Raw genomic sequence first — 27,179 nt, 5'->3', positions numbered from 1 at the left:
CGCCGTATTCAGCGGTGCTAAATACAATTCGAAACTACGGTCCTTAGGAAAGCGAGATGAATCATGCCAAGAGAGGTGTGAAAGGGTGAACGCATGGTGTTTCGAGGGCGATGAGGAGGGCCTTCTACTCTTTTGTTGGAACGATTGTAACCGCATTCCCATGATCTGAACATGCAATATAAGAGTTGAGGAGGTTTTCAGCAAACTCGATAATTTTAAAGATGTACTAGCAAGTGGTTAAAGTGGAACAGTGCTACCCATAACAAATACAAAATCTGCGTTTAAAATCTTTATAACCAGTTCCACATGCTCGGCGCTTTTTTCAGCGGTAAAAAGATGTGCAGCTTTCATTTTAGGTTTTATCTGTTGCAACGTGGACTTTCTAATGGCCGACCTGCCCGTAGGTCGTGTAAAATTTGTCGATAAAATTGGCGTTCGGTAAAGCATTATTATTGCTCAATAGCCCCCAGGAAATGTATTTCGCCCTAGTAAATAAGCTCATTTTTGTTGAAGAGCTGGCGTTAATGGTATTATATGCGATAAAATCGCCGACTTTCCTTGTAGGAATTATGAGCCACCAATGCGATATTTTCAATCGACCAAGCAATAGAAAGAGAGAAGTTGTTTTTATATTGGTCTGTTAACCATAAGGGGTGCAAGACTGCGTACCCATGCATCGAACTGGGGCTCTCCCCTCAAGCAACGTTTCACACTATGCTCCGCCTTGCTGTGCAGAAAGTCTCAGACAGCGCCGTCTATAAAGGGAAAATATTGCTGCGGGCATGTAATGTTGGTCGGCGGAACTACACCTTGGAGGTAAGCCTGGATATGGCCAAAATAACAGTTTGAGCCGCCTTGCTCAAGGACCGTATGCTTTATAAAGTAAATATTGTCAGCAGTTAGTTGAAGGCCGGATTTTGAGGGAGATTTAGGAAAGCCATACGCCAATGGCTTCTTGCAGCAGAAGCACCGATCCTGGAAATCGAGAGGAGACTTCGCGGGCGCTAAGAATGAATTTATTTTGAATTAGCTGCAGGACAAATAGAAACTTTTTTTTAATTGTTTAAAACTTACAATTTCAAGGGTGTCAAGGCGTCGATGACGTTGCTTGTAAATAAGATGGGGAAAGACGTAGGTCTATCCAGTTTTATTGGACCTATGTCGGAAAGAAATAAAAAAGTAAGACTGTATTTCTGCAAGACTGACATCATGGATAATTACCTTGGACTACCATGCTATCAGGCAACCGAGGCTGCATCGATGTGCATAGAATTGTATCCACATAAATGGCAAACATATCGCCGGCGTACTTGCTTTGCGAAACCAAATGCTCGGTGTAATCCTCGAACGCTTCGATTGTGTTAAGTCGGTTCCGGCGATGAGAGTCGGCACATCTGATCACACGACCAGCATCGGCCGCAAGACCGATTGAGCTGTCAAACATGCCCACAAGAGCAGAAACATTACCTCGCTCGACTTGGTGCAGAATATTCGCTAGGATAGGAAACGACTGCAATGGGTTGTAAATAGTTTGGAGGAGCAGGGCCTTCAGGTCAGAGTAGGTGACCATTGACGGAAGACCAGTGCCCTCGGCTCGGCTTATCGGGACAGGATGGTTCTGGAGCTGATGGATGAGGGCGTCCATCCTGGCGGTGATGTCGTCTGGGGTCGGCCCCCAGAACGAACAAGCGTCCGGACCTGCAGCGTGGCAAAGGGTGGAAAACCTTTCCATGGTTTCGTCCGCTTGGTCGAGCGTGTCCAACCAGTTGTTGTCATAGTACTGCTCAGGATCCATGACGCCATCTAGTATCATTCTTCCGATTCGATCCGGAAACATGGTAGCAAAGGTCGTGCCAGTGATGGTGCCATAACTGCCAGCATAGCACCACAGCTTCGCATCTTGTGGTGACTTGCCGGCCAGTTCAGCCTCGGCCTCAACAAATGTGAGCAGATCACGAGCGACAGCCGGGGTGGTCACGTAATACCCATACGGGGTGTTATTTCCAACAGCTTCGTTGCACCGCTGACCGTAGATGGAGCTGGAATAGTACTGTTCTCGGAGTGACGATGTGGACGCGTTGGTCGTGCCGGTGTAGTGTAGCTGTTTGAATGTAGCTCTTGCTTCAGTGTCACCTGAAAAGCAGTCAAGGCTGGGACCGCTGTTGTTGACACCGCGAGGATCGAAGGAAACAAAGTTGTACTGCTCTCCGTACATTTGTCCTATAGTATCGCGGAGCCCCAAGAGAACTTCAATTCCTGAGCCACCCGGGCCGCCTGAAGAAATATCAGTTTGTATTCTTGCATATGGGGAAGATTGACTCAACGTTTACCCGGGATGGCCATGATGCTTTGTGAATTCTCTGTAGCATTTTTCCCTGCCCATCTTATGAAGGCGATGGACGTGGTACCGATGCTTTTGTTTGAGTAATCGAGAGGTACTTGCAATTTGGCGCATGTGAAGCCATCAAAACATTGCGTCCAAGTCAGGTGTGGTGAGGGTTTGATCTAGATAATTGGTTGTTAGTATACAAAAGTAGAGAGCAATCTGGCTAAGATTAAGAAATACCAGTTCTTACTGTACTAAATGTATACGCCATCCCCTGGCCATGGCAATTGATTAGTAGTAGTAGTAGTAGTAGTAGTATTAGTTAACGCCGGGCTCGGCCCGGCTTGTTAGCCGGCCGTTAGCAACCTCCCGAGGGGTATCTCGGCGCGCGTTCTATCTTCTTTATTTACACAGGGGGAAAACAAGGAGGGCAGAGGCGGATCGTGCCTGACCGGGTTCGGGCCCGGTCCTGCTTAGGGGGTTAGTTCACTGACGCGACCCCGTGCCTAAGGTGTACGGAGGGTTCGTCTGACGGTTTGTGCCGTGAGGTGTGGGTGAAAAGGCAATAAATCTATTCCTCGTCAGAGTTCGAGTCGCTTACGATCGGTGTCCCTAGGCGTAAAGTGCGTTCGTGGCGCGCGGGGCGCTGGCGGGCCGCTCTGGGGCGGGCGCTGAAATAGTTGGTGGCTATCGAAAACGCTTTAAAGCTTTTCGGTTACCCGAGGCTTGTCTGGAAGAATTTGCGGCGTTGGGCGCGGTCTGGCGGCCCGACCGGCCGGTTGTTGTCAGGCTACGGCCAATTTCTTTATACCGCCCGCGAAAAGCGGTAATGCACCGGGTATTTAGGGGAGGTCCGTTTCCAGCACCAGGCACACGAGGTGTTTGCATCCTGGTAATTAAAACGGTTATGGTAGGCTTTGAAATCGCCGTGGCCGGTCCTCATGGCCAAATAATGGCCCAATAGGGGTCTTGGTAAACGCAATTTTTCGGGCTCCTTTTTTGGTGTGTATTGGAATTTCCATTCCCTATATGCGGGGGACCGTTTACAGAGTTCTTTACGCCACCAGTCCTTTTTTATATTCGAAAGGATGGTTTTAAGGACCGTGCCGGTACCGCTATACGTGGTTTGCTGAGCCTTCGGGTTTGGGTCCGGCGGTCCGGCGGAGCCGGCCTTGGCCAGTTCGTTAGCCCGGTCGTTTCCCGGGATTCCCTGGTGCCCAGGGCACCAACGGACCCGAACTTCGGTACTTTGTTTTCGAAATAAATCGACAAGATTATGGAATTCCAAAAAGGCCTATTGGGACGAACGCGGCGCGTCGTTTTTAAAACCCCAAATAACCGAGGTGTTATCTATACCAATCCAAATCCGGGCGCCTGGCTGGGCCCTGGCTGCCGCCTATAGCCTTTTTAGGGCGCTAATCGCCTCGGCGTCGAAAACGTGGTTTTCCGGCGTAATAGATGCGGAGCTTGCGGCAAATTCCAGGCCCGCCCTAAAAGCGGCCCATCCGTACCCTATTTGGACGCAGTTATTTTCGTATTTTTCCGAACCGTCCGTATATACCACGATATCGTCAGGTAATACCATGTCCAACCATTCCATAAAGCGGCGGGCCGCTTCCTTTTTTGGGACTCCTCCGGTGGGGTCAGTGCGAGAATCCGGGGCATTGCGAGGTGCGCGCAACTCTAGTTTCCGGATCCGCGGGAGAAGTTGTGCAGCCGTTTGCAGGGTCGTGGCCGAATGGCCCGAATTGCGGGCACGAGGTGTTTTACGCAGGCGGTTGACAAGGGGGTGCCCCTTGTCCGCGAGCCTTAGTCGGGCGCCGTATTTCAGGCGGGTGTAGGCCAGCGCGACGCGGGCCGAGGGTAATCTTGCGTCCCTGAGAACAGTGGACGAGGGGGTGGTTTTATACGCCGGGAGGATTGCCCGTGCCGCTAAAACCAGCGGTTTGTTCAGTGTTTTGAGGAGTCCTTTTTGCTTATGCGCTGGGTTGTACCATGCTTCGGCTGCGTAGGTGGCCGATGAACCTACGTATGCCACCGCTGCTTTGCGAAGTGCAGCCGCAGGCGGTCCGTATTTTACTGCCTCAAAGCTTTTGAGGTGAGCAGCGACCGCCATTGTTTTGGCAGCCCTTTCGGCCACGTGGCGGCGCCCGTCTAACCGTCGGCTGAACCAAAAGCCAAGCCAACGCATGCCCGGGTAACGCTCGGCCCCGGAGGCGCTTTGTCCGCGTCGACCGCCCGGTAGTTGGACCGGGGTAACCGTTTTACCATTAATCCGGATTTCCGGGTTGCGACCGTGCCTTTTTTTAGTGATATGGATTACTTTTGTCTTTTCCGCTGCAAAATGGATTTTCTTTTCCGCCGCAATTTCGTGTATATCCCGGAGTTTATCTTCCAGCCAACGTACGTTTTCTTCCAACGAGGGTGACGATTTCCATGTAAACACGTCGTTTGCGTATGTCAGCCGCCATTTCGCACCGTTTTTAACGAGGTACGCCAAATATAGCATATATAGGATCGGGGAAAGGGGAGACCTTTGCGGGGTGCCGCACCCAAACCGCCTAAAGCCCGTGGTCGTACCCTCCAGCCGGATTCGGGCCTGGCGGCCGTTTAAAAAGTTAATTACGAACCTGAGGAGTATTTTACTAAACCCGAGGCTCCGCATTTTCCGTATTAATCGCCCATGGAGGAGGGCGTCGAAGGCGCCTTGGACGTCGCATGCGACAAGGGTAACTTCCTCCCCGCGAGCTAAAGCCTGCTCGATATCGTGGGCGAGGGCACAAACCAGATCCGTCGCCGATCGCTTGGGTAGGGCACCGCCGTGGGTGCAGCTAAAGAGCCCGTTGTCGTGTATGGCCCAAGCTATCCGGCGTGCAACGAGCCTTTCGAGGCCTTTTCCGATGCAGGAGAGGAGGGCTATAGGCCGCCAGGATCGAACGCTGCTCCGGTCTTTCTTCCCCGTTTTCGGTAGTATCGCGACCTCGGCCTTCTTCCAAGGCGTTGGGAAATGTCCGAGTTCCAGGCAACGTTGGTAGAGCCTGCGCACCGGCTCGGCCAACGAAGCCCATCCGGCTTTTAGTAGCCGGACGGTCGTTCCGTCGATGCCCGGGGACGTGCTCGTAACCCCAATGCAGGAGCGCTCCGCCTCTTCCGCACTCACCTGGGTGTCCCAAGGGATTTTAGCCTCGTCCGCCGACCAGGCCTCCAAGGGGTTTCCCTGCAGGTTATCTTCCGCCGAAAATCGGCCAAGCACCTCCCGCTGCAGTGTTTCCGCTTTTGCTAAGGGTTCGCTTATTTGTTCGCCGTTAATAACCAGCGGCGGGGACCGGAGACGTGGTCCGGCTTCCAGCCAGCCTACTATGTTCCACAAATCCTTATCGTCGCGCAGTTGGTTAATCCGGTGCCTCCAGTAATCCCGTTTCGCGGCCCGCACCCCTTTCGTGTAAGCTTTCTCCTCGGCAGAGGCGTTTGCCCTATTTACAGCGCTCCGTTTAACCCGTTGGAATTCGATCTAGAGCCGCTGGCAGTTTTCGGTCCACCAAGGAGCCGAGCTGCCCCTTTTTCCCGCCGGCGTACCCACGACCCACGTTACTTGCTCCCATAAAATTGTAAATTCAGCTACCTACGCGTCCAATGCGTAGCTATCGGCCGCGGATCCCGGGTCCGGCATATTTTGCATGCCAAAAGCAAGTAGCTCCGCGAACTTTGGTAGCCGGTCGTCCCTAACTGAGACGTTGACCGCCTCCGGGCGGGGGGCGCCGCGCGTCCGCAGCGTGGTATAAAGAGATTCGTGGTCGGAGCCTGTGTAAAGACTGCTGTTAACCATAGTTACCGTGCTGGGGAGGTTGGAAAAAACCATATCCAGTAAACCCCCGTCGCGGTGGGTGGGCACGCCGATATTTCCTGTAAAATGTATGCCCTGGGCTTGCGCCCATGCCGTCAGTTGATCCCTTCCGCGTGCGTCTGTGCGGCCTGGCTGGTATGCAGCAGCCGTTACGTTAAAATCGCCGCCTATCACCGTGGGTCCATTTGGCACGGTATTGCATACCATTTCCAGCGCGGCCTTAATACCCGGAGCCCTATATACATTAATAAACAATATTCCGTTAATTTCGAGCCAAAGTACGTCCCGCGTATTTTGGCCCTGCGGTAACCGTCGTTGTGCGGCCCTTAGGGCTGCCCCCTTCTTGACGTAGGTGAGCACCCGGGGCCGGAACCCAGTCATGGCTTCGTAAGTGCTCGCGTGCCATTCGTCCACTGGCGCAAAAACATCATAGCCCGGGTGCGTTTGTGTAGTCGTCTTTAGCCCGCACCATGGCTCTTGGACGTTAACCAGGTCCACTTTTCTCTGGTGGTATAACTCCAACAGGCTTAGATGCATACCCATTCTTTTGCCTACGTTGGCCCAAATTACGTTAAGGCGTTCCCGCTATATGTTGCCGAGCGAATATTTCGTTATATTAATCGATGGGTTGCTTCCAAGTTTATCATATCAGCGGGGCAAAGTTCGGCAGCCGCTGCGTCCTCCTCCATTTCGGCTGCCCAAACGATTTCTTCGTGCACGCGTTCCTGTTCGGCCTGCAGGAAGTTGCGGATGTCCGCCCCTGCCGCCTCGTATGGCCGCGCTTTTTTGTTTGAAATGCTCGATCGGGAGTTCGAGGTTTGCGAATGTTGCGATAAGGTGTTTAGGACCGGGATTGCAGGTGCTGGCTTTCGGCGGGCCGCCTTAGCCCGGTCGTTGATAATCGCGGCACGGTTGGCACGTCCGATTCTGCGGATCCCCTTTAGTTTACGCTGTAAAGGTCGTTTAAGCTTCCCATTTACTACCAAAGGTCGGGCAGGGTAGTTCTTATGTCCGGATGGGAAATGGCCGTGGCAGTTAACGCATTTGGGGGCTGTTTTGCACGGCTCTTCCTCTGTCGCATGTTTTGCTTTACCATATATGCCGCAACGCGCTTGCCGTACGCAGCGACGTATTTCGCAATATCCCTGGCAGCCATCGTGGTGGTGTGTAATTTTGCGTGATTTTTTAACCTTCCGCGCACGTTTCGACACTCCAAAAAGCTGAAAAGGCTTTACGGGTTGAAGGAAAGACATTATCCACGTGCCCTCAGCCGTATGCGGGTCGTATCCATGTTTGGAAATGTGCCAGTTAACTGGCTACTGGCCTATTGCCACGGTAATCTCCTCCTGGATTACATTATGTACGTCCTTTTTTCCGTCCAGGCAATTGAGCGTTCGGGGCATTCCAGAGACGGCGTATGTGTGCCAGGTTGTCGGGACAGTGATTTCCCGCGCGTCCAATACGTCTATAATGGCCTTGACTGCGTTGGGGTTGAAGAGTTTTTGCCGTATTTCCTTAAAGGCCACCGTAATACCCCAGCCCGTGGGGGTACGTTTGGCGTTTGGGATTTCACTGTGTGGCACCGAGACCAATTCGGCCAATTTGGTGGTTACCGCGTATGGCTCCCTCGTTACCATCCGCAATTTGTTATTTACGCGGATTAGGATCCGGTTGGCCGGCTGTTTTGTCAAACGTTTCGGGGCTTGGGGGCGGTCCCGGCCCGATTGGGAGGGAGCTGCGGAGCTGTTAGGTGCATTGCCGGGCGTCGTACGTATCGGGTACGAGCGCGTGGCCGGGGTTAAAATTCGCGTTGGGGCCGCCGCTGGTGGCGTGGCGGCTCGTTCGGCCCATATGACCGATTTGTTAGTGGGCGTGCCTTTGTCTTTGGAGGCCGACGACGCCGTGCCCGTCCTTGTAATTAAGATGCTGCGCCTTTCGTTGGAACTGGTCGGCGAACGCGACGGGGAGCGCGAACGCTCTTTTTCAGGGAGGGTGCGACTGAGGAACCAGCCGCTGATCACATCATCAAGTTCGAGAACAATTCTCCTAAGCGCGGCGTCCTCCGGGGCCTGTAAGCTTTCGAGCTTGGCTGCAAAAACCTTTTCGAGCCAGTTGCCGATTGTTTCCACGTTTTCCAGCTCCTGCTGCAGTGTTTTAATGGCCAGGGCCGGGAGGCTGGAGTACCTTCCGCGGCCGGCCGGTTCAGGCGTATTAGCGGTGCGCGTGTCGAGAGATACGTGTTCCGACTCGGCCTGGCCCGGCGGCAAAGCCTGCGGCGTGCTCTGCGGGCGCGCGCGGCGGTTTGAGACCTCTGGTGAGGCCATGACGACCGGCGCCCGGAGGGCGAAAATTCTTCAGCTGTTAAGCTTATTGGTGTGTTTGGGTGTGAATCGCTAACAAAGGTGGGTCTGACCCATGAATGGTGGAGGATGCTTGATGGCAATTGACTACCTGGCATGCTAGGCTTATGAAAAGAACAAGGGTATTTGCAAGTTTATTCATCGTGAACGAAGGACTGTTGGATGCTAAGTTGAGTGCTATGATTCTGAAGAGCAAACAGACTGAGCTTCTTATAGAAATTGGCGTTCCATATAAACCTACAATAACACCTGTTTTGTTACGATTGATATCACGATGGATTCAAAGTGTTCGTATTCCCTATCAACCCACCTAGTCCCCCTGGTTGTCAAGCTGTACGAACCAGCCAATCCAGGCAAAGATTAGAATTTGGATCAATCCACAGTGATTTCCCATACTTGGGTGCTGTATGTAGTATGTACCTATACGTGGAGGACGTAAGAATTAGGCTCCTAAGCAAGCTTAGGTACCTATGTAGGTGGGCCTATGGGCAACTGTACCATCGTTGCATCGTTAAGTTCGGATCCTTCCAACCGGCTCATCGGGTGCGTAGCCATTTGGCTTGGCATCAGCGCTATCCGCCGCACAAGAAGATCGACGGGCTCAGCCACTCGATGGAACGGACCAACCCTTTCTTGGCGCCCCACCTGTACGAACTGACCACTTAAGGTACCATCTTTACAAGTTTATGGACAAAGGTTCGGTAAGCGTGTCGTGTAGACGAAGAGGCTTAAAGGGACACGAACGCAGCATGTATGAAACGATATATCGCAAGACCGGTATTGTCACAAAGTCAATTATTGAATCTCATTTTCTCTCTCAAAGTCACTGCAAGAAGACCAAGAGTTTGTTCTTGACCTCGCGTCTAAGTGTATTACTGTACAGTAGCGTGTAGGACCACTGATAAAAGCAAGCTGCGTTATGGGTAACGATACACCCAATCGAAACAATAGACAAGCCAATCAAACTTGTAGAAAAAATCCGCGCAAATTTGCTCCCAAGTCGCGACTTGGCTGTAAAACCTGCAAGTGAGTTTGGAATGTAACTTTTTGCAGTATATCCAGGCAGACCTCAAGATCATCGCTTACCCTTTGCTCAACTTTCAGAATAAGACGGGTAAAATGCGACCTGTCTCGGCCTTCGTGCTCGAAATGCCAGTCCACAGGCCGTAACTGCGATGGCTACGCTGGAGAGAGACTCGCGGACAACGGCAGCGGCGCCAGTAGGAACGAGGGCAACAGCTCTTGCACGGCAATTGGCTTACCCTTGCAGACTCGCCGACCCTTGTTGATTTTGCCTGTCACTGATCCATCTCAGTCGCTGGCGATGGGGTTCTTTGAGCAAATTTCGATCAGGCAACTAAATGAATATCAGCCATGCGAATTATGGCGGAGTACGTTGAAATTCTTTTCCCAGACTGTCCCGTCAGTGCGGCATGCAGCAACTGCGCTCAGTTTGATGCATCGACGATACTTGGACTGCAGTGTCAGTGACAGCCCAGAGCCCTTAGAGTACGAGTCATATGGGCTGCATGAAGGGACCGCGTGGACTCACTACAGCAGGGCAATCCAACTTCTCCTCAGTCAAGAACCCGCCGACGACACCGAGACGACAGCCATAACCCTGCTGGTCTGCTATCTTCTCTTTTGCTTTGACCAGCTGGCCGGCAACAACATACAAGCCATGAGGCATTTGCATGGTGGCGTCAAAATCTCGCACAACATCCTCAGAAGCATCTCTCAGGGCAATGGTACACTTGAGGATACCGCACTGGACGGCGCTCGCACTCTCATCGCACAAGTCACGCGACAGATTCGACGTCTGGACATGCAGGCGGCCGTGTTTATAGTCGACTGGACCCCCGCCGATTTGCAGGATATACTTGTGTCGTCTCAACTTCCACTTCACAGCGGCGTTTTTACGTCTCTAGAAGAAGCCGCCGACCATCTTCAGGTCCTCGTGGCCGGGGCAATGAAGGCATACTGGGCAGAGCAGCAGCAGCTACCAGCGGAGGACTTGACTTCAGAACTGCTGCCCAAGGAAGTCCTACTTGGACGGCTGCAGACTTGGTGGGTTCTACTTCATAACACATTACAGAGCAACCGCCAAGTTATGAACATGCACCAAAGGCTCGAGCCGTTGCTTCGCCTACAATACACAGTTACAAGTACTCTTCTCAGGGTCTCGGAGCCAGACAGAGAGATGGCTTATGACAAATTTCTGCCCAAGTTCCAGGAATGCGTGGCGTTGGCAAGCCACGTGCATGGTCTATACTATTCCAAGTCTGCAGGGCCCACCTTTACCCCCGAGGTTGGTTTGCTTCCTGTTCTATATATCGTTGGGCTGAAATGTCGGCACTCCGTCGTCCGACGCCAGGCCCTGAATATCTTGAGGCGTCAGACGATCCGGGAGGCTCTATGGGATAGTCTATCTGCGGCCACGGTGGTCGAGCGTGTCATCAATATCGAAGAGGGAGGCGAGCCTGGTAACGGGGGAGAAAGACCAGCTATGGAAGATATTGCCGCGTGGAAGAGGGTAGAAAACATGTCTTGGTTGCATTTTGGGAGGGCCGGGATCCTAAATAGGGTGGATATCACGTATAGGAAGTGTGGACAGGAGGTTTGGCAGACTGAATCGCTTGCAATATAATCTAGTATGATAGAGATTGTACGTCTATTTGGCCATCTGCTATCAGGTGCCTCAACTACCAAGGCTGTCGCATCGTGCCACGGCCATCAAGTTGTAATATTGGTTGGCTGACATGGAAGGATCGGCATGAAACAAAGAAGTGGGACAAAAGTCGAAAAGTCCCAGTACCACATGCAAGTTTAGAGACTTGACAACGGGAGCAGGGGCAAAAGCCTTGGAGACAATGGTGACGCAACATGTCATACGAGCTCACTCTAACAAATAGAGACTAATACCTAAAGAGATACAGAAGTGGAGGTCAAACATCCAAAAAAAAATACTCGCAAAGAAGAGAACATGCCGCGCGGCCTGGATATTACCGACATCCGCAACAACCAGCCAATTTAGGACCTGACAAGCGTAAGACCATAGGTAGAAAGGATCCTGGCCAGTGGCTGGAAGTAGGTGGTGCCGCCGGAGGCGCAGTTACCAGATCCTCCCGAGGTGACACCTTGGCCCTGAGCTCCCGAGTAGAAGGGACCACCCGAGTCACCGGCCTCGGCACACACGCTGGTGCGGGTAAGACCGGTGACGCTTCCCTGGGAGTAGTTGACGGTGGCACCGAGGGCGCCGACCGTGCCGCAGTAAACGCCCGTGGTGGAGCCGGAACGGCAAATGCTGGAGCCAACGCCAGCAGCGGTGCTTCCCGAGACGGGAAGGTTACCCCGGCCGTAGCCGTTGATGGTGCCCGTGAGAGTGTGTCCGCTGACAGTGCGGATGAAAGCCATATCGGCGCTGCCTGGGAAGGTCTTGCCGGCGAAGGACCCAAGCGACGCGCCTGCGCTGGTGTAGGTTGCACTACCCACGTTACCGCAGTGGCCGGCGGATACGAAGCCCGTCGTGACCGAGAATCCGACGGAGCAACGGCTGCTGGAGCCGATGTAGTAGGCGTCGCCGCCTCGGATTGTCGCAAAGGTGGTTGGCATCTCTTCGACGGTGCGCACCTCGAATTCAGACTCGGCGAGCCCGACCTGAGCGGCCAGTGACTCGGCATGAGCGACACTGTCGGTAAGTGCCTCCAAAACCACCTTGTTGGTAGTCACGTCGACAAAGTACGAAGCAATGCCCGCGCTGGCCGAGGTCGCCCTGAGGGTCTCGGGTTGATCTGCGTTCAGCTTGTCAAGGGCCTCCTTGGCTTGTTCAAGCTTGGAGAGGCTGCTGGACACGATGGCCGGAGTGGCGCCAGCAGCGACCACCTCGGCGGCTAGACTCTCATCGGTGATGCCAACATTGAGAGTGGTGCCGTTGTCCGAGACCCAAGCACCGGCGAAGGCATCGCCGGTGGAGGTGCGCAGCTGCTCGATAATGTCGACGGCCGCGTGCTCAAAGGCGACACGAGCAGTGGCAGCCTCAGCATCCAGTCCAAGGTCGCGCTTCATGGCAGCCAGGATCTTGGGGTGGAGGCTGGTTGAGGTCTCGGTCGGTGCACCGTAGACCACGGGCAGGACAACCGCCAAGAGAGCGAGGTATCTGGAGAGTTCCATGTTTGACCTTTGAAGTAAACAAGCTAGAAAGGGCGTCTGTACTGCTGAGGATTGTAGATGGGAAGAAGCGCGAGCCTGGGATGGTGCTGCTGGTTGTAAAAGGACGGCAATGGATGAGAATGAGCACCCTTATTTATATTCGGCATCATGGTCGATATCACGATCATGATGTTCCTGTCCAAGACTGGACTATACCTCAAGCCAGCTGTCGTTCGAATTCCTCCTTCCTAATACGCATTAACGAGCCTTGGAATCAGTGAATACTGCCTTCCTCAAAAGGCATTTCAAAAGATCTGCTTTGTAAAGGAGGGCAGCATCACGCATTTTGACACTGCATACTATATAGGGCGTGTATATCAGCCTGATAGGAGCTTTCGATAGATAAGGTGCTGTAGCCGATGCATATCTGTCGACAACTCACTCGCTTTGCATGTATACTGTACTTGGCGACATGCTAGGTAGAATTCTGTTCATGGGCTCCTCACCGGCGGTATATCCTATTGGGGAAAGCTTACGGTAAGATCACTGAGATGCATACAGGTCGCCGGTAGTTGTTTACTAGCAATTGCAATGCTAAACAATTCTATGTTGGGGAGCGGGCCGAAAGCACATTAGGAAATGATCGACTGAGATGGGAGCTCTATATAGAAGGTCGAATAACTATGTGAAAGAGACCGGTCTCGGCATTTGATTTCTCCGCCTATTGTTATACTACTATTTCTGCCAAGTAATGATAACCTCACTGGCAGCTAGTTAGCGATCTGCACTTACAATTTCGAAGTCCAATCAAAGGGCTCGTTTACCTGGCATTTGGGCTCACCCCTGAGGTACTAACTGGTACGATCTAAGTGGAGGGCTACGGCAATCGATGTGGTAAGCACTGCAACCCTGCTATCTCTTGGCGCACTACATGCCGTTTAACGTCTTATGCATATATGCTGGCGGAAGGTCCCCGGAAACTGCGTTCGCCAATGAGCATTATCTCGCGGGATGGTGTGCAACCACACGACATTTATATTCTTCGCGTATGGCTGGGACGTCCAGACCTGCATACTTATCTCGACGCCTATTGGCGAATTAAAGATAAGAGATGCCAGGGGCGCTTGGTGTAGAGCGCTAAATGAACAATCCGGAGCTTCCTTTCCTGGCTTCGCGCCCTATGTAGGTCCGTTTCAAAAAGCAACCCCTCAGTTACAGTGATGGGTGGAAGCTGAACCATGTGAATTTAGACAGCCTCCTAGTGAACCTCGACCAGTTACTGGTTCTGGAAGTAGTATCGCTTTAGGTTCAACTTCTCGGTCCTGGTTGTATTTCCTCCTTCTTTCAAGCCCTTGCATGGCGAAATTGACGATGGAGCCATCCAGAGAGTTTCCAAGTCCCGAAACCTGGCTCTCGATTCTGACGTCCTTGAGTTGCTGTTCTACTCGATAATCAACGCTCTGCTCCAAACCTTACGCAGTGAGGTGGCTGTCAGCTTCGAGCCACGGTCTAGACTCTTCTATCATGCGTACACAGTGGGTCAGAATTACAAAGTAGTTACTACTGCGCACCCAGATGGACTGACTGCCGAGGCGTCGCTCATTTTCTCACCGTTTCGCTACTAGCCGAGGATCTGGTCGGAGATTTGGTAAATCTGCTCTAACGATTCCAGTCGGAGCGTATTGTTACTCACTGGTAGCTCGTGGAAAGGCTGCTTTCTCTAATGCCTTCGATAAAAGAATTGTCGATGGCGGCCGTCTTCTCATATTTCGTGGGATGGGGCGCCAGGGCTGGTACTGCTGGTCGGATTTCACGTCATGTCGGTGTGACTTCCTTGGTATCTGGCAAATCTTTGCGCACGATGTGTAGACGTGGGTCATTCCTCATGCACGCCAGAAGTCTGCAGAGAATTCTCAGCTCAATCTATCATACTACGTGCAGGAGCATCTGCTTGATGGCTGCTCATGCGAATCAGTCGAGTGTGGAAAGTCCAAGCTTCCCGATGTGATCTGGGCCCGCAAGACTCCCGTCGTGCAAGTGTCTAATTGGAATTTCTGCGGTGTCTCACATACAGCAGAAAGGCAAATATTCCTGACTATCTCCCACGTTTGGCTGGTCGGCATGGAGAACCACGTGGCAAATATCGTGTCGATGAATGATGAGCTGGGCAACGGGCCTCTCTACATAAACAAGTGCCTTGCATGCGTGAAGGAACCTTGCGGAAAGACTAACAGAGCCTAAAGTGTTTGACAGGTGTTTTTTTCGAACCAACCGGCTCCTTGCCCTGAATCTCGTTATCTGAAAAGGTCTCCTGGCATAATTAGGGTAATTTGCATCGTTTTCTTGAAGTCTTGGCATTTTTAATATCTTCTCTCTTCATTGTCTTCTTAGGTCGGTAGGAACAGCAATCAAGAAAAAAAAAATCTTCTCGGTGCTGTGGTTTTGCAGACGGAAGTAAGCGCTGTGAATTTGGGGGTAGAACGCTAGATTGGTGGGTTCAGCGAATTGGGATTCAGATTAAAATACTGCCGGGTTATTTGGCCGGGGATGGGCCGCATAATTGGTGTCATCGCTCTTTTTTTTTTTTTTTTGTCTTTCTTTAGTGTGGCCTATACCGGTTTGGGAATGTTTTATTGGGGGAGAATGAGAATTGACGGCTTCATTCTTGGAGGCATCACGTGGTTTGTTTCTCCTACCGTTGTCCCAATAGACTGGCAAGACAGGCTTGACAGGCACCCGAATCATCGGATTCATGCATGCCCCTGAGCCCTGGCCGAACTTTGACAATCGCTCCCGACGGCAACGACCGAGATTGCCTGCAGCTGGTAAGACGGTAAGGGTGCCACAAGGTGTTGTCTCACGTGTTTGTCTCTCTTTGCCTGTGGGATGGGGCTTTTGCCGACGCCGCTAGATACGCAGCTAGAAGGATGCATCGGTTTGGTGTCGTTGTCGATGGTGTGAAAAGTATCTTGGCATGTTCGCCACTGGGGTGCTGGTTCCGCCAGGTGGAAAGAAACTTGGGGAATTAAGAGGGCTTTTTAGGAGTAGTCTGGACTTTTCTGGATTGACTTTATTGGTTCTCTCCTACTGCATCATGCCAATGTACATCTACCGCTAAGCTGCCAAACCGGGGACAAGACCAAGGAACACCAAACGACTTTTGTAAATAATTACAAACAAAAAAAAAAAAAAACGAGAATAAAAATATTAAAGTTGAGCCGTTGAAAAGGCTCATCAGATTTCTGTGGACCAGGATTTGAAGTCGAGTCGATCATACATGTTATGCTTAACCGGTTGCACCAAATTGAAAGTGGTCGGTTCGCTTGGATATTTTGGTGATTTGTGGTGCAGCTCATCCACATTCGGAGACCCTTTTTTTGTCCCCCACTTGCCTACAAGACTGCGTTCGATGGCTCCGTACTATAATTTGCGCAGTTCAAAATAGCGGCGAGCTTACGAAGTCAATCCGGGCCGATCCAACTGGTCTGGTTTGTGTTATTTCAGGGAAAGAGTGCGGCCGCGTTTAGCTAATTGTGCAGCAAAATCTACAATGCCATTATTGGGTTGGTTCGGAATTAACCGACAACTATCGGGACGGGTAATGACATGACAGAGGCACACACAAGCAAGCAATTTGAGGTTTTGCTCCAGGATATAATTTGATCTTGGTCCGCGACTCACACAGACATGTTCCGTGCAACACATCCTCGCCATCACCAACGCCAAAACTGCAACCATCAAACACCAAAAACATGGCAAACGAAACGTTGGCAGCCGCCCCGCCGGCCCCTCAACTCAACACGGGACCGGTCTCCATCTTCTTCATGGTCTGGGGCGTAACGTGGACTATGCTGCTTGTCCTGGGCATGACATTCCTGTACTACAACCGCGCTATGCCTCTCGTACGCGTCCGAGGTCTACGTCTGACCTTCGCCGCCGTCATCCTTTTGCACCTGTACTGGATCGTGTGTCAGTTCGGCCTGTTAATTTTCGAGCTTGTCCCGCCCGAGGTCATGTTCTGGATTATGGGCATGTATGTGCCCTGGGGTATTGCGCTGTTCCACGCTAGCAACAGTCGTTTCCTGTACGTCGCGGAGGCCCAGAAGCGCTTCGTCGGGAAGACTCCTGCGGTGAGGGAGAAGCCTCCTGTCAAGAACGATAAGTCTCTACTAGGCAAGTTCTGGAAGCTGGAATACGAGAGAAGAATCGTGGTCGTCGTCTGCGTGGGAATGGCGCTACAGGTAAGGCATTTTTACTCCCTGTTCCCATCTCTCCCTATCCTCATACAAACGTGCCAGGGCTAACAGGACCAAGTTTCTTCTCCTGGTTACAATGTACCTCCTTTCCCGCAAATACCATCCGTCCTTCGGCATCCCCGGTACCGAGGTCACCACTACCAACCCTCTGGAGCGTATTATGCAGCTGTATAGCGGTTGGGAATGGTGGCCGTCCATCCTGTGGCAGTTTTTCTGGGCCTGGATCGTGGCTCCCTACATCCTCTACAAATCGCGTGGCATCAAAGACACGCTGGGCTGGCGTGTGCAGACCATCGCCTGCTGCATCGCCGGTCTGCCGGCCACGCCTCTGTGGCTCGCGGCGCTATACCTGCCCTCCTTTGCAGCCGTAAACCGCTACTTCATTCCGCCGCAATGGATCTGCCTCAGCATCACATTTATCGAATTCTTCGCAATCATCCTCCCTTGCTGGCAGGTCCTGACCCACAAGACCCTGCGCCGGGAGACACTCGACGCCATCGCCAACTGGGAATCCAGGCGTGGCGGCGACAAAGACGGAAAGCAGTCTTTCGCTACCGAGTCGACCAAACAGGAATCTACCACTTCCACTTGGCGCCTGCTCTCCGAAATCGAAAAGGCCACGGGCCAGTCCGAAAGTCTTTTCACCATGACCGCCCTCGACTATATGCTAAAACGCAACCCAGAACCGCTGCGGGAGTTTTCCGCCCTACGGGACTTTTCAGGCGAGAACATTGCCTTTTTGTCCGCCGTGGCCGACTGGAAGGCCGGCGCGGCCAAGCCAGACGCGCCGACGGACAAGAGTTCACTGCAAAGTGAGGAGGGCGTCGAGCTGCGGCGCGTGCGCTTCAACGATGCGCTGCAAATCTACGCCGAGTTTGTATCAGCCCGCCACGCCGAATTCCAAGTTAACATCGGTTCGGCGGACCAGAAGCGGCTGGATGGCGTGTTTGGCCCTGCAACACAGATTTTGTTGGGAGACTCGCAGAGATTCGATGACCTGGCTGTCCCATTCGAAAGGGAATCCACCGACGAAGGGGTAGAGAGATGTCGGGCCCAGTACTTTGGGGAAATCCCGGATGAGTTCAACGATGAGATCTTTGACGATGCCGAAGTTAGCATTAAATATTTAGTGCTGACGAACACGTGGCCCAAGTTTGTGAAGCAGGGACGGTATAGTATGTCGGTAAATTCTGTGGGGAGCCAGAGTAGTGACGGTAACACTGAGAAAGAAATTGGGCGGGTGAAGAAATACTTGAGGAGGATGAAAGTTGAGGTTACTGCTTTTTGAAGCTGATGAAAGAATACTGGCACGCGAGCCGGATATAATGTAATAAAGAAGAAATACTACCAAAGTATAAAGGTAATGGATATAATGAGAAAAGGGTTAGATTTAACCAATTTGCAGAAGGTTTTTGAGCAATATACTCCTTATCTCCCTCGTATGTTTTGCGGTCCTGCTAGCAACTCTAACTATTGGCACCTTCCGAGTGTTTATGAGCTCGTAGCCATGGTACCTAACTACTTAAATGCATTTTAGTCGACACGATAGCGGTTCATGGACAAATTACTCGTCCGTACGCCACATCCCGAGGGCGGACTCGACCCCAGCAACAGCGCCGTACGCCAAAGTCACGGCCATCAGGAAACCATGAAATTTCGATCAGGTTGGTTATAAGACGCTGTAAAAAACTGTCAATGACTGCCTTCCAGTTTGTGCAACATCACGTAGCTCTCCGCAACCATCTAAGCTTTTTGGAGAGGGACACAAGTACTAAGTTGCCCGCGCTGCCCAGATAAAGCTCATAACGGATACCTTCGTTATATACCCAGCGGGAAAGCTGATCTGCCACGTAAGCCGTGGGTCGGAGAGGAGAACTTCCCACAGCATCCAGGCTTACCTGCATGGCGGAGGCTTGTGAGGGCCGTAAGGCCTGCCAAAACCCGCCCATGGGGGCCCGCGCCGGCCCAAATAGGTGGGTCGGGGGGCCCGCGGGTAGACTGTAATATTTATGGGGGCGCCCAACCCGGCCCAAATTTGAACGCGGGTTTTTTTGGCAGCCCGCGGGCCCCCGTAGGTAAAGCCCGTAAATACGTAAATATTTTAAAATTAACATTTGTAAAATTCCGAAGGAAATTATACCAAAATAAACGTAATATAAAATAATATATTTTCCAATATAATTATTATTATTATTATTATTATTATTATTATTATTATTATTATTATTATTATTATTATTATTATTATTATTATTATTATTATTATTAATTTTTGTTTTGAGGTCCCAGTAGCTACTGGGCGCGTATTCTATCATCGCTTTAACCACGGCTGACAATGTCGGATTTTGATTCGTCAACACGTTCAAACGATCGTAAGAATCTTTGACCAGTCACGACCATGCGGCTGCGCGACGCGCGTGCCGTCTGCACTCGCAGGAACATGGGCTTAATGTCGTCCTCGGACAAATCCTGCAAACCTGTCGGACGATCATTTCGTTCGTCAAGAATCGCGTTCATCAGTTCGGCTGCCGTCTCGATTGCGCAATTGCCTCCCTGACCCGTCAAAGGGTTCAATTTGTGCACGGCGTCACCGAGGAGAAAGACGCATTTGTAAAACCAAGTTTTGGAAATCATTTCATGCAGCGGCGTCAAGGTCGCCGAGATTCTATTGTCATACAAGTTGCAGAACTTGATGGTTTTAGTAACATGGGCTTCTCCGAATTCTTGGGCAAAAGTGTCGCAGTCTTTGGCTATAAATGTTGGAATTTCTTTGCCATGTTTGGTTTGGGGCAGTCGTGCCAAAAGAAACCAGTACACAATATATTTTGGTTGAAGGAAGGGGTAATGTGGCGGTCCGGACAGCCTTGAACGTTTAGGGAAATGCCAAAACAGCACTCGTAAAAAGCCGGGATACCCTCTTCCTGGTCGAAGGGGAAAGCCTCTAATCGTTCTTTATAGGCTAGACGATTTAGCTCCTTACGCACAACGCTGTGGACCCCATCAGCCCCAATCGCAATGCTGCCCTCAAAAATTGATCCATCTTCTGTATATACCCCAGTGGCCCGAGGCATATAGTCGATACGGATAACCTTTTTGCCTAATAGAACGCGGCTGTTATCTTTTAGATTGTCGTATAGAGACTGCAAAAGCCACTGACGGTTAATAAACCGCGCGGAATAGCTGTGCCTTTAAAGTGGAAGTCTGTCAGCCCAACACTTTAATCGCTCTCTAAGGCTGTGGTCGAACTAAAGGATGATTAACTATTATAAAGCAAAAAGGACAGCAAATCACCGTTTCATCTCGTGCACTTGGGGGTCCATAGTAACAGAAAAAGTCTGGCCATCCGGGTTAGGCAAGCAGGTGTGATCGTTGAAATCACTTCAAAAGTTTCTCAAAGGCTCATAACATCCGATATGATCTAAGATTCGAAGCCCGTTGGGAAGCAATCCGATGCTGGCACCGACAGCCGGGGCGATTTCGGTCCACCCCTCCAATACCATAAATTCGATGTCAAAAACTACACAAATCTAGTCGATGCCTCTGCATCATTGAACATCCTGGAACAAGGTTTCTGGGTGCCTTGGGAAATTTTGACACAGTATCAAGCTTAACTGCGTCTTCCGCCAACTAAAAAATGACAGCTCTCACGTCAGGTATTCTTTTATTAACACGGGAAATATTACCTCCCCGGCACATTAGTCATCCATTCAGCGTCGACTGCTTAAGGAGTTTAACCATCCTTTCGTCCATTACCTCGCCTTATTGTTTAAAACTATGAGCAGTATTCATGCCTCGTCCTTAGGCAGTAATGTTTTAACGCAACCACAGCTTAAACGTCTTTCCTGTCTAGATCATCGACTATCACATAGCCCGCTCTTCTCTAGCAACATGGCAACAAATACAGCTAAGGCTGTTTTATCAACCGATATATCGGCTTCTGCCTGTAACCTGTAGTATGGAAACTGCACGGCGCCAGCTACTGCAACGGCCCAATGTTAGATATTTTCAATGCGGGACATCTCCACTAATACCTCGCAAAGCTATCAGCTGCACTTAATACATATAACAGCTTTGGAGTTAGTTATTCCGGGTCTAAAGGATTCAACTGGGCAATATAACGCCCATAATGGCAGTGGAATTTCGAAGTCACCAACTTGGTGCAAATAGCTGCTCGACGCAGGTATGTTCAAACATCGGTGGGCAAATGAAAAATAAAAGCAAAGCTTTCACAAACCAATATAACTTTATAAACTGTCGGCTAGGTCTTGGTGAACACAAAACGTACAGGTTTTGGCCAAAATAATCCTCGGTGTTTTGACTGCCTCGTTTGACTGGAGAAAAAAGTCCCGGTAACAGGTAACTATGGCACCGTGGTCGAAGACTGCCTTATTTGCTGCAAAAGCCCCTGTATAATTTTTAAAGCATGGTTATTAAAAGCCCCTTGGTGGGCTGCGACTATAAAGGCGAAAAGTTTCCCCGATACCATATAAATAATTTTCACTCTGCCTGCTGCCATCGGAACTTGGAACAAATTGCAGCACAACCAAAACCAGCTGTCAAAAATATTTACACCGTGCAAATATTTAAAAACAAAAGGCGGGAAAAGAATATTTACACCCTCAAATTGCCAACTACTACGCTACAATTAAAGGTGTCTGCGAAGATTTGCTGAGGTAAAGGGACGGAATTTTAAAGTTGGAAAAAACCACCAAATCTTTATACAGACTACGCGCGCCATATTAAGGCTATTCACAGTCCACGGCATTTTCCAATTTATAATTTTTCACCATTAGTAAAATTAAATGCAGCAGCCTTGTTTTCAGGGTAATGTGGCTTGCTTATATTAGTTACGTATAAGGACCGAAGTTGAGCTTCCAATAACGGAGACAAGTTACTTCGAATGGGTAAGCTATATTGCAGCTAATGCAGCTTGCGTAAGTATAAGTTAAGGCGTTTTTTCGTGCCTTATTTTAAAAACGTACCATTTGCTGTTGAGAACCATGCCCCTTGCCAGGCTTTTATTTTCGGAGCGGATGAGCCAGGGATTCCGATGAAATAAACTGTTCCCAGATCACCGTATTATAATGCAGATAACCGTGTCAAATTCGCGATAAGTATTTAATATTCGATTAATACGAGCCGCATATAAAGGGTTAAATTATCCGGCACCCTAGGTATTTTATTTGGCTCCCAGAACCTCGATTTCCTTACCAATATAGCATGCGTTTGCGTTGGAGATATTTTTAATGGAGTCTTAATTTAAATTAGACATTATATATAATATATTATTCCAAAAGTACAATAGCGGTTAGGCAAAATTATGTGCCTCTCCATTGAAATAAGCAAAGTTTCACATTTTTAACCGGTTTTATTATACGTTTTATATTGTATGTTATACGTTATATTTAATGCGTTAATGGTAAGTTGCAATTAGCATAATTCGTTCCCACCCAGGTTTATTTTAAGGTCCGACGAATTTGGGTAATATTACAGCGGGGATAAATTCGGTTGATATGAATCGGGTTCCAAATAAAATATTGTGGATGCCGGACAATCCAATCCTTTAGTAATTTACGTGGCGGGGCTGTCTCGCCCACATTACGGCTTGGCCCCAGCGAGATCCTCGCGTAAAATATAGGGATACGTTATCCGGCACCTCCGATTGAATAATGGGCGCCCTTTTTGGCTCCAGCCAGTGCTAATTATTAATATATACGCATCGCTACTCTTTTGTTCACATTCCCGGCACATGACCTGATACCTTAGCCGCTAACCCTACAAATTGGATGGTGTTGGTAGTGGTAGCGGTAGCAAGTGCAGTTACTCACTGTGTGGTTGAGTAATAGTGTGCTCAATATTGAATCGGAGGTGCCGGATAATGTGGCCCTCTCGCATTGTACCTGACCAGCTCTGTTATATGTAGTTCGCCACTGGTTACAAACAATCCACGCGAATAAGCGGGCACTCTAAGCACGAGGGCATTCCTTACCGGATATATTGCTCAGTCGTAGCATATCGTTGCGCTTTTATTATCGCTTTGTCTGATACTGCTTGTCCACATTCCATCGGCTTTCGATCCCACTTTCTTTTTGTTACCCTCATTGTTGCATTTCTGTTCTCATTTTCTATCTCCCGCATCTGTCTTGGCAGTTGTTTGTACAGGGCTCCTCGTCTTAAATTCTCTTCAATGGCTTTTGAGCTCGAACCTTGGGTTCAGGTCGTCCGTGGCTGCTGCGGTGCCACTGTTCTTGTCATAGCCATAACCCCAAACACCGTACTCAAGGTTTTCGGTATAGGTCGCACCATACCCAGTTACGGCCAACACAAGCTGTTTTCACTTTTTGTGGCTTTATCTCTTATTTATGCGGTCGCTTTCGCTGGGCTCGTTGCTGAGGCTGTAGCCCGTAACTCCCTCCCAAGCTTTCTTGCCTCCATCTCCGAAACTGCTCTCGTCCTTGCCACGTTTATAAACACAGAGCGGCTGAGCGGCAGCGAGGATAAAAGTCCAATTCATCTGGTCCGAGCTACGTCCTGGTGTTTTCTCTGCGCGGTCGAGCTCTTCATCGTCGCTTGGATAAGCCTACCAGGGAGCCAAACGAGCCCCTCTTTTGCCTTACGGGTCAGCGCCGCAATTAATATTTGTAAATTGGCCACGTGCATAATTTTCCTGGTGCACATTTTGCCAATGATCCTCGAAAATCACAGAGCTGCATCCGAGCCCGACCCAAGTTCCCCTTTTTACGCCAGCAGTAACCCAGACGACATTCTGGGCCTACAAACGCACATAACACAAGAAGTGGAAATGGTTGGAGGGTGGTGGCCTTTTTTAAAACAGTTCGGCGTTTTTTTCAAGTACATGTTGCCCGTGGGCAAACCACTACAGCTGTTCTATTTTCTCGCTGCGTTCCTATTAATGCTGACGCATGAAGTTGCCGAATTGCGCGAGCAACTCGCCTTCGCCTCCATTTTGGACGCGGCTACGGCAGGCTTGGAGCTAAAAACGTCACTTAAAAAAGCCTTGACACTTCGGGCCGTAAATATCGCACTATGTTATATTTACGAGTTTGTTAGGGCCCGAGCAGGCCTGCATAGGGCCGAGACCTTTGCCACGGGCGTTCACGCTAAAATACTATCCATGGACCCCACGTTCCATTCGCTCACCAACCCCACGGTTTTGACTATGGCCGCCGACGACTCTAGGGATTTTGCTAACATGCTTGATACGATAATCTTTTCTCATTTTACAAATATAATCGGCATCGCGATAGCCGCGATCAAGCTCGTTAGCTTACATGGGCCATTTCTGCTTATTATTTTATCCTACCAAATCACTTTCACTTGCGCCGTCAATCATAAAGGGGTACAAAAGCGTGCGAAAGCGCATGCAAACGTCCACAAGTCCAAGACCAACCAAGAACGTCGTCGTCAGGACGGTCTTCGCGGATGGACCACTTTATTTAATAACAACCTAATTGAGCACGAAATCGGTTTATTTGAATCAATCACGAGGGATTTGGTCGACAAAGAGCGAAAACTAACCATATGCAGACTTAACTTCAGCCTCGTTCAAAATATAGTCAGCTTTTGCGGGCTCGCCGCTGGATATTCGTTTATAATTTACCAAAATGGCCATGGGACTGCCACCGTTGGCGACCTAATGCTTTTCACATCGGTCTGGGCGGCTTTGTGGATGCGAATCGGTGATCTAACGCGCACAGTCCCAGAGCTTGTCGATGCCTTGTTGGACGCAGCACCACTGCGTCGAGTTTTGGAGAGGGGCTCGGCCCTTCAGACTAGCGGCGCAGAGCTCCGATGCAGAGAGGGGAGTCTGAAGCTCTGCGACGTATCTTTTGCGTACCCGGGCAGGGAGAAAACGGTCGTAGACCACCTGAGCTTATCGATTGAGCCCGGGACCAAAGTCTCCCTGATCGGGCCGAGCGGGACCGGCAAATCAACCTTGTTGAAACTTTGCATGCGATATTTAACGCCCAGTAATGGTGTCATTTTAATTGACGGCCAGGACATTAGCAAAGTTAACAAGAACTCGGAAGTGTTTCTCCTCTTTTTACTCCTTTGGCCGCCTTTGTGTGCGTAGGCTAACAACTTAATATTTTGTCTATGATATAGATTCCACGAATCTGTTGGTATAATTCCTCAAATTCCTTATATGTATAACGCCACGGTGATGGAAAACGTTAGAATGGGAAATACAAATGCCACTGATGAAGAGGTTTACGCCGCATGCCGACGTGCCATGATCCACAATACTATAATGGCTCGTCCCGAAGGATACAGGTCCCAGATGGGTGAGAATGGAAGGTAGGTTGTCGTTTGAGTGATGGGATAATAATTGGAGCTCAGCTAACTGCATCTCACATATATGATACTCAGATCTTTTTCTAGTGGTGAACAACAACGTATCGAATTTGCTCGCCTGTTCCTTAAAAGACCCAAGATCGTCATCCTCGACGAGCCAACCTCCAGTCTTGACCCCAAAACGGAAATCCAGGTCCTTGGCAATCTCATTAATCAGTTTGTCGGTACTACCGTCATCGCTGTCACGTGAGGACTTTTCTCTCTCCTTGTTACTGCCATAATCGGCTCATGTTGTTTAGCATATGGAAAATGCTAACGTCTTTGCTATTTGAAAGTCATAATGTGGAGCTGGCCAAACAGTTCGACAGGGTTATACTGCTCGACGAGGGCGGTAAAATTAAGAAAGATGGCAGTTATAAAGAGCTGCTGACAATGAAAACAGGGCAAAGAGCCTCACACTTATTACAAACAGGTCTTACCAGGCATCGATCGGGATTCGGATCTTATGGGGTTACCATTTTTCGGGGTAATGGTGAATTTGAAAGCACCTGAGAGATAGAAACAAATTTCTCTCTGCGAAACGGGGGCCCAGGGACCGGGCAAGTTAATAGCCATTAAGGGGTATATTTTACCTACAAAACAGTTCCGCTCATAATGCCGTCCGGAGTTGGTTGTAAATATTGGTTTCAAAGATGGTAATTTAGCTTTTCCAACCACGTTTATGATAATTATGGCTCTGGGGAGGCTGCCTTTTCGGTAGTAAATATGTTGTAAAGTTTGCTGGTGATAATAATGCCCATTTTCCGATCGCAGTACCCAGCTACGCCAACCAAACATGGTTAAGAATTCTCTAATATCACCGATGGAGTTTCCCACGATGGATTTTTATAAAAGAAAAGAAAAAGAAACAAAAGGGAAAATAAAAATTGTAAATGTATTTAAACAGTACGGACGTTGTACGGGCAGATTTATTAGTTAAAAAGCATTTTCGGCATCGATTGCCGGTTTAATTAACGCTATTGGTTTATAAGACTGCGGCTAAATAATATCTTAATTTTAATATAAATTATAATCCTAATTAAATGTTTATTTTTAACTTTAAACTGTATAAAAATATCGGAAGTTTTTAGGTTTAATCATGGAGCGGCTACTTTTATATTATTTATCGGCATTATATTCCTAATTTTAACCCCAGCTTATCTTATCACGGTGTAAATTTGGTTATAACCTTATCGCCATTAAAATTATTACGGTGAAGGGCGAAAACGAAACTTTTATCACCGTGTATATATATACCTGGGCATTTATTAATTTAATATTCTCCGGAGCTGTGAATTATTTGAATTATTATTTATTTGTTTTAATTTATTACCAGTCGGCAAAGCCCAGACGGCCCGCACCAGCGGAAATTATACAGGGGGATGGATTTTTACCTTTACCACTATGATATATATAACCTGGCCCCACCCCACTTATATTGGGCTTATAAATTAAATTTTACTACAAAAAGTATGTGTTTTATATACAAACCGGCGGGTAATACAATTTAAAACAATTACCTACTTTTAAACATATATTATTCTTAATTTATATTAATAAAATATTATATACACCGTATATAATAAGTGTAATATTATGTTTGTTTTTAATTATACCATATTATTAACTGGACCAAAAATGTACCAAAATTTTCTGCAGGGTAAGTGCGCGTTATGTGGTTTAAAAGTAATATTTTGTAACCGCTAAATAATCCAGTTAAAATTATATTATAATGTATGAATTATTCATCACTTTAAATAAGGGAATGAAAGAACGCCTGTAAACACTGATTGTATTGAACGATTGCGAAAACTGATAAGTTGAACAACGCTAGAACTTCAGCTTTGATAATGTGACAATTGAAATTATTCATTTTTATAACTTCATTG

The 27,179-nt window shown here is 49.2% G+C and overlaps 11 protein-coding genes across 11 annotated transcripts; 4 read left to right on the top strand and 7 right to left on the bottom strand.

The window, feature by feature from the left end:
* Positions 1-373: 373 nt before the first annotated feature.
* PgNI_11521 (uncharacterized protein) lies at positions 374-2,620 on the bottom strand. The gene is made up of 6 exons (XM_031131487.1): positions 2,577-2,620; positions 2,331-2,505; positions 1,222-2,274; positions 1,075-1,156; positions 944-1,004; positions 374-873 (listed from the first exon to the last, which is right to left on the bottom strand). The coding sequence occupies exons 1-6, from the start codon at positions 2,595-2,597 to the stop codon at positions 742-744; spliced, it is 1,524 nt and encodes a 507-aa protein (XP_030976411.1). The 5' UTR covers positions 2,598-2,620; the 3' UTR covers positions 374-741.
* A 1,102-nt stretch (positions 2,621-3,722) lies between these two features.
* Positions 3,723-6,713, bottom strand: PgNI_11520 (uncharacterized protein; the record flags this gene model as incomplete). The annotated part of the gene is made up of 2 exons (XM_031131486.1): positions 3,723-5,799; positions 5,953-6,713. The coding sequence occupies 2 exons, from the start codon at positions 6,711-6,713 to the stop codon at positions 3,723-3,725; spliced, it is 2,838 nt and encodes a 945-aa protein (XP_030976410.1).
* Positions 6,714-6,781: 68 nt separating this feature from the next.
* On the bottom strand, positions 6,782-7,326 carry PgNI_11519 (uncharacterized protein; the record flags this gene model as incomplete). The annotated part of the gene is made up of 2 exons (XM_031131485.1): positions 6,782-7,120; positions 7,264-7,326. 2 exons carry the CDS (start codon positions 7,324-7,326, stop codon positions 6,782-6,784), a joined length of 402 nt encoding a protein of 133 aa, XP_030976582.1.
* Positions 7,327-7,486: 160 nt separating this feature from the next.
* Positions 7,487-8,494, bottom strand: PgNI_11518 (uncharacterized protein; the record flags this gene model as incomplete). The annotated part of the gene is made up of 1 exon (XM_031131484.1): positions 7,487-8,494. One exon carries the CDS (start codon positions 8,492-8,494, stop codon positions 7,487-7,489), a length of 1,008 nt encoding a protein of 335 aa, XP_030976583.1.
* A 906-nt stretch (positions 8,495-9,400) lies between these two features.
* Positions 9,401-11,177, top strand: PgNI_11517 (uncharacterized protein; the record flags this gene model as incomplete). Its single annotated transcript, XM_031131483.1, has 2 exons — positions 9,401-9,556; positions 9,584-11,177. The coding sequence occupies exons 1-2, from the start codon at positions 9,450-9,452 to the stop codon at positions 11,175-11,177; spliced, it is 1,701 nt and encodes a 566-aa protein (XP_030976648.1). The 5' UTR covers positions 9,401-9,449.
* Positions 11,178-11,560: 383 nt separating this feature from the next.
* On the bottom strand, positions 11,561-12,700 carry PgNI_11516 (uncharacterized protein; the record flags this gene model as incomplete). Its single annotated transcript, XM_031131482.1, has 1 exon — positions 11,561-12,700. One exon carries the CDS (start codon positions 12,698-12,700, stop codon positions 11,561-11,563), a length of 1,140 nt encoding a protein of 379 aa, XP_030976649.1.
* Positions 12,701-16,431: 3,731 nt separating this feature from the next.
* On the top strand, positions 16,432-18,223 carry PgNI_11515 (uncharacterized protein; the record flags this gene model as incomplete). Its single annotated transcript, XM_031131481.1, has 2 exons — positions 16,432-16,920; positions 16,994-18,223. 2 exons carry the CDS (start codon positions 16,432-16,434, stop codon positions 18,221-18,223), a joined length of 1,719 nt encoding a protein of 572 aa, XP_030976355.1.
* A 1,031-nt stretch (positions 18,224-19,254) lies between these two features.
* Positions 19,255-19,569, bottom strand: PgNI_11514 (uncharacterized protein; the record flags this gene model as incomplete). Its single annotated transcript, XM_031131480.1, has 1 exon — positions 19,255-19,569. One exon carries the CDS (start codon positions 19,567-19,569, stop codon positions 19,255-19,257), a length of 315 nt encoding a protein of 104 aa, XP_030976650.1.
* Positions 19,570-23,122: 3,553 nt separating this feature from the next.
* On the top strand, positions 23,123-25,110 carry PgNI_11512 (uncharacterized protein; the record flags this gene model as incomplete). The annotated part of the gene is made up of 3 exons (XM_031131478.1): positions 23,123-24,422; positions 24,513-24,967; positions 25,063-25,110. The coding sequence occupies 3 exons, from the start codon at positions 23,123-23,125 to the stop codon at positions 25,108-25,110; spliced, it is 1,803 nt and encodes a 600-aa protein (XP_030976652.1).
* On the bottom strand, positions 24,641-24,939 carry PgNI_11513 (uncharacterized protein; the record flags this gene model as incomplete). The annotated part of the gene is given in 2 exon segments (XM_031131479.1): positions 24,641-24,782; positions 24,794-24,939. The coding sequence occupies 2 exon segments, from the start codon at positions 24,937-24,939 to the stop codon at positions 24,641-24,643; spliced, it is 288 nt and encodes a 95-aa protein (XP_030976651.1).
* A 10-nt stretch (positions 25,111-25,120) lies between the features above and the next one.
* Positions 25,121-25,838, top strand: PgNI_11511 (uncharacterized protein; the record flags this gene model as incomplete). The annotated part of the gene is made up of 3 exons (XM_031131477.1): positions 25,121-25,254; positions 25,339-25,497; positions 25,587-25,838. 3 exons carry the CDS (start codon positions 25,121-25,123, stop codon positions 25,801-25,803), a joined length of 510 nt encoding a protein of 169 aa, XP_030976653.1. The 3' UTR covers positions 25,804-25,838.
* Between the last annotated feature and the right edge of the window lie 1,341 nt (positions 25,839-27,179).

The sequence above is a fragment of the Pyricularia grisea genome (genome assembly GCF_004355905.1).
Source record: "Pyricularia grisea strain NI907 chromosome V map unlocalized Pyricularia_grisea_NI907_Scaffold_10, whole genome shotgun sequence".
Taxonomy (NCBI): Eukaryota; Fungi; Ascomycota; class Sordariomycetes; order Magnaporthales; family Pyriculariaceae; genus Pyricularia; species Pyricularia grisea.
This window is presented reverse-complemented; position numbering and strand designations above follow the sequence as displayed.

Bases quoted from the DNA above. Each gene is read 5' to 3' on its own strand.
- PgNI_11521 (XM_031131487.1), bottom strand. From the start codon at position 2,597: ATGGCGTATACATTTAGTACA. The intron at 1,005-1,074 runs GTAAGTTTTAAA...ATTCATTCTTAG, and splicing joins GCCTTGACACCCTTGAAATT to CGCCCGCGAAGTCTCCTCTC. The intron at 874-943 runs GTATGGCTTTCC...TACTTTATAAAG, and splicing joins TGCTGCAAGAAGCCATTGGC to CATACGGTCCTTGAGCAAGG.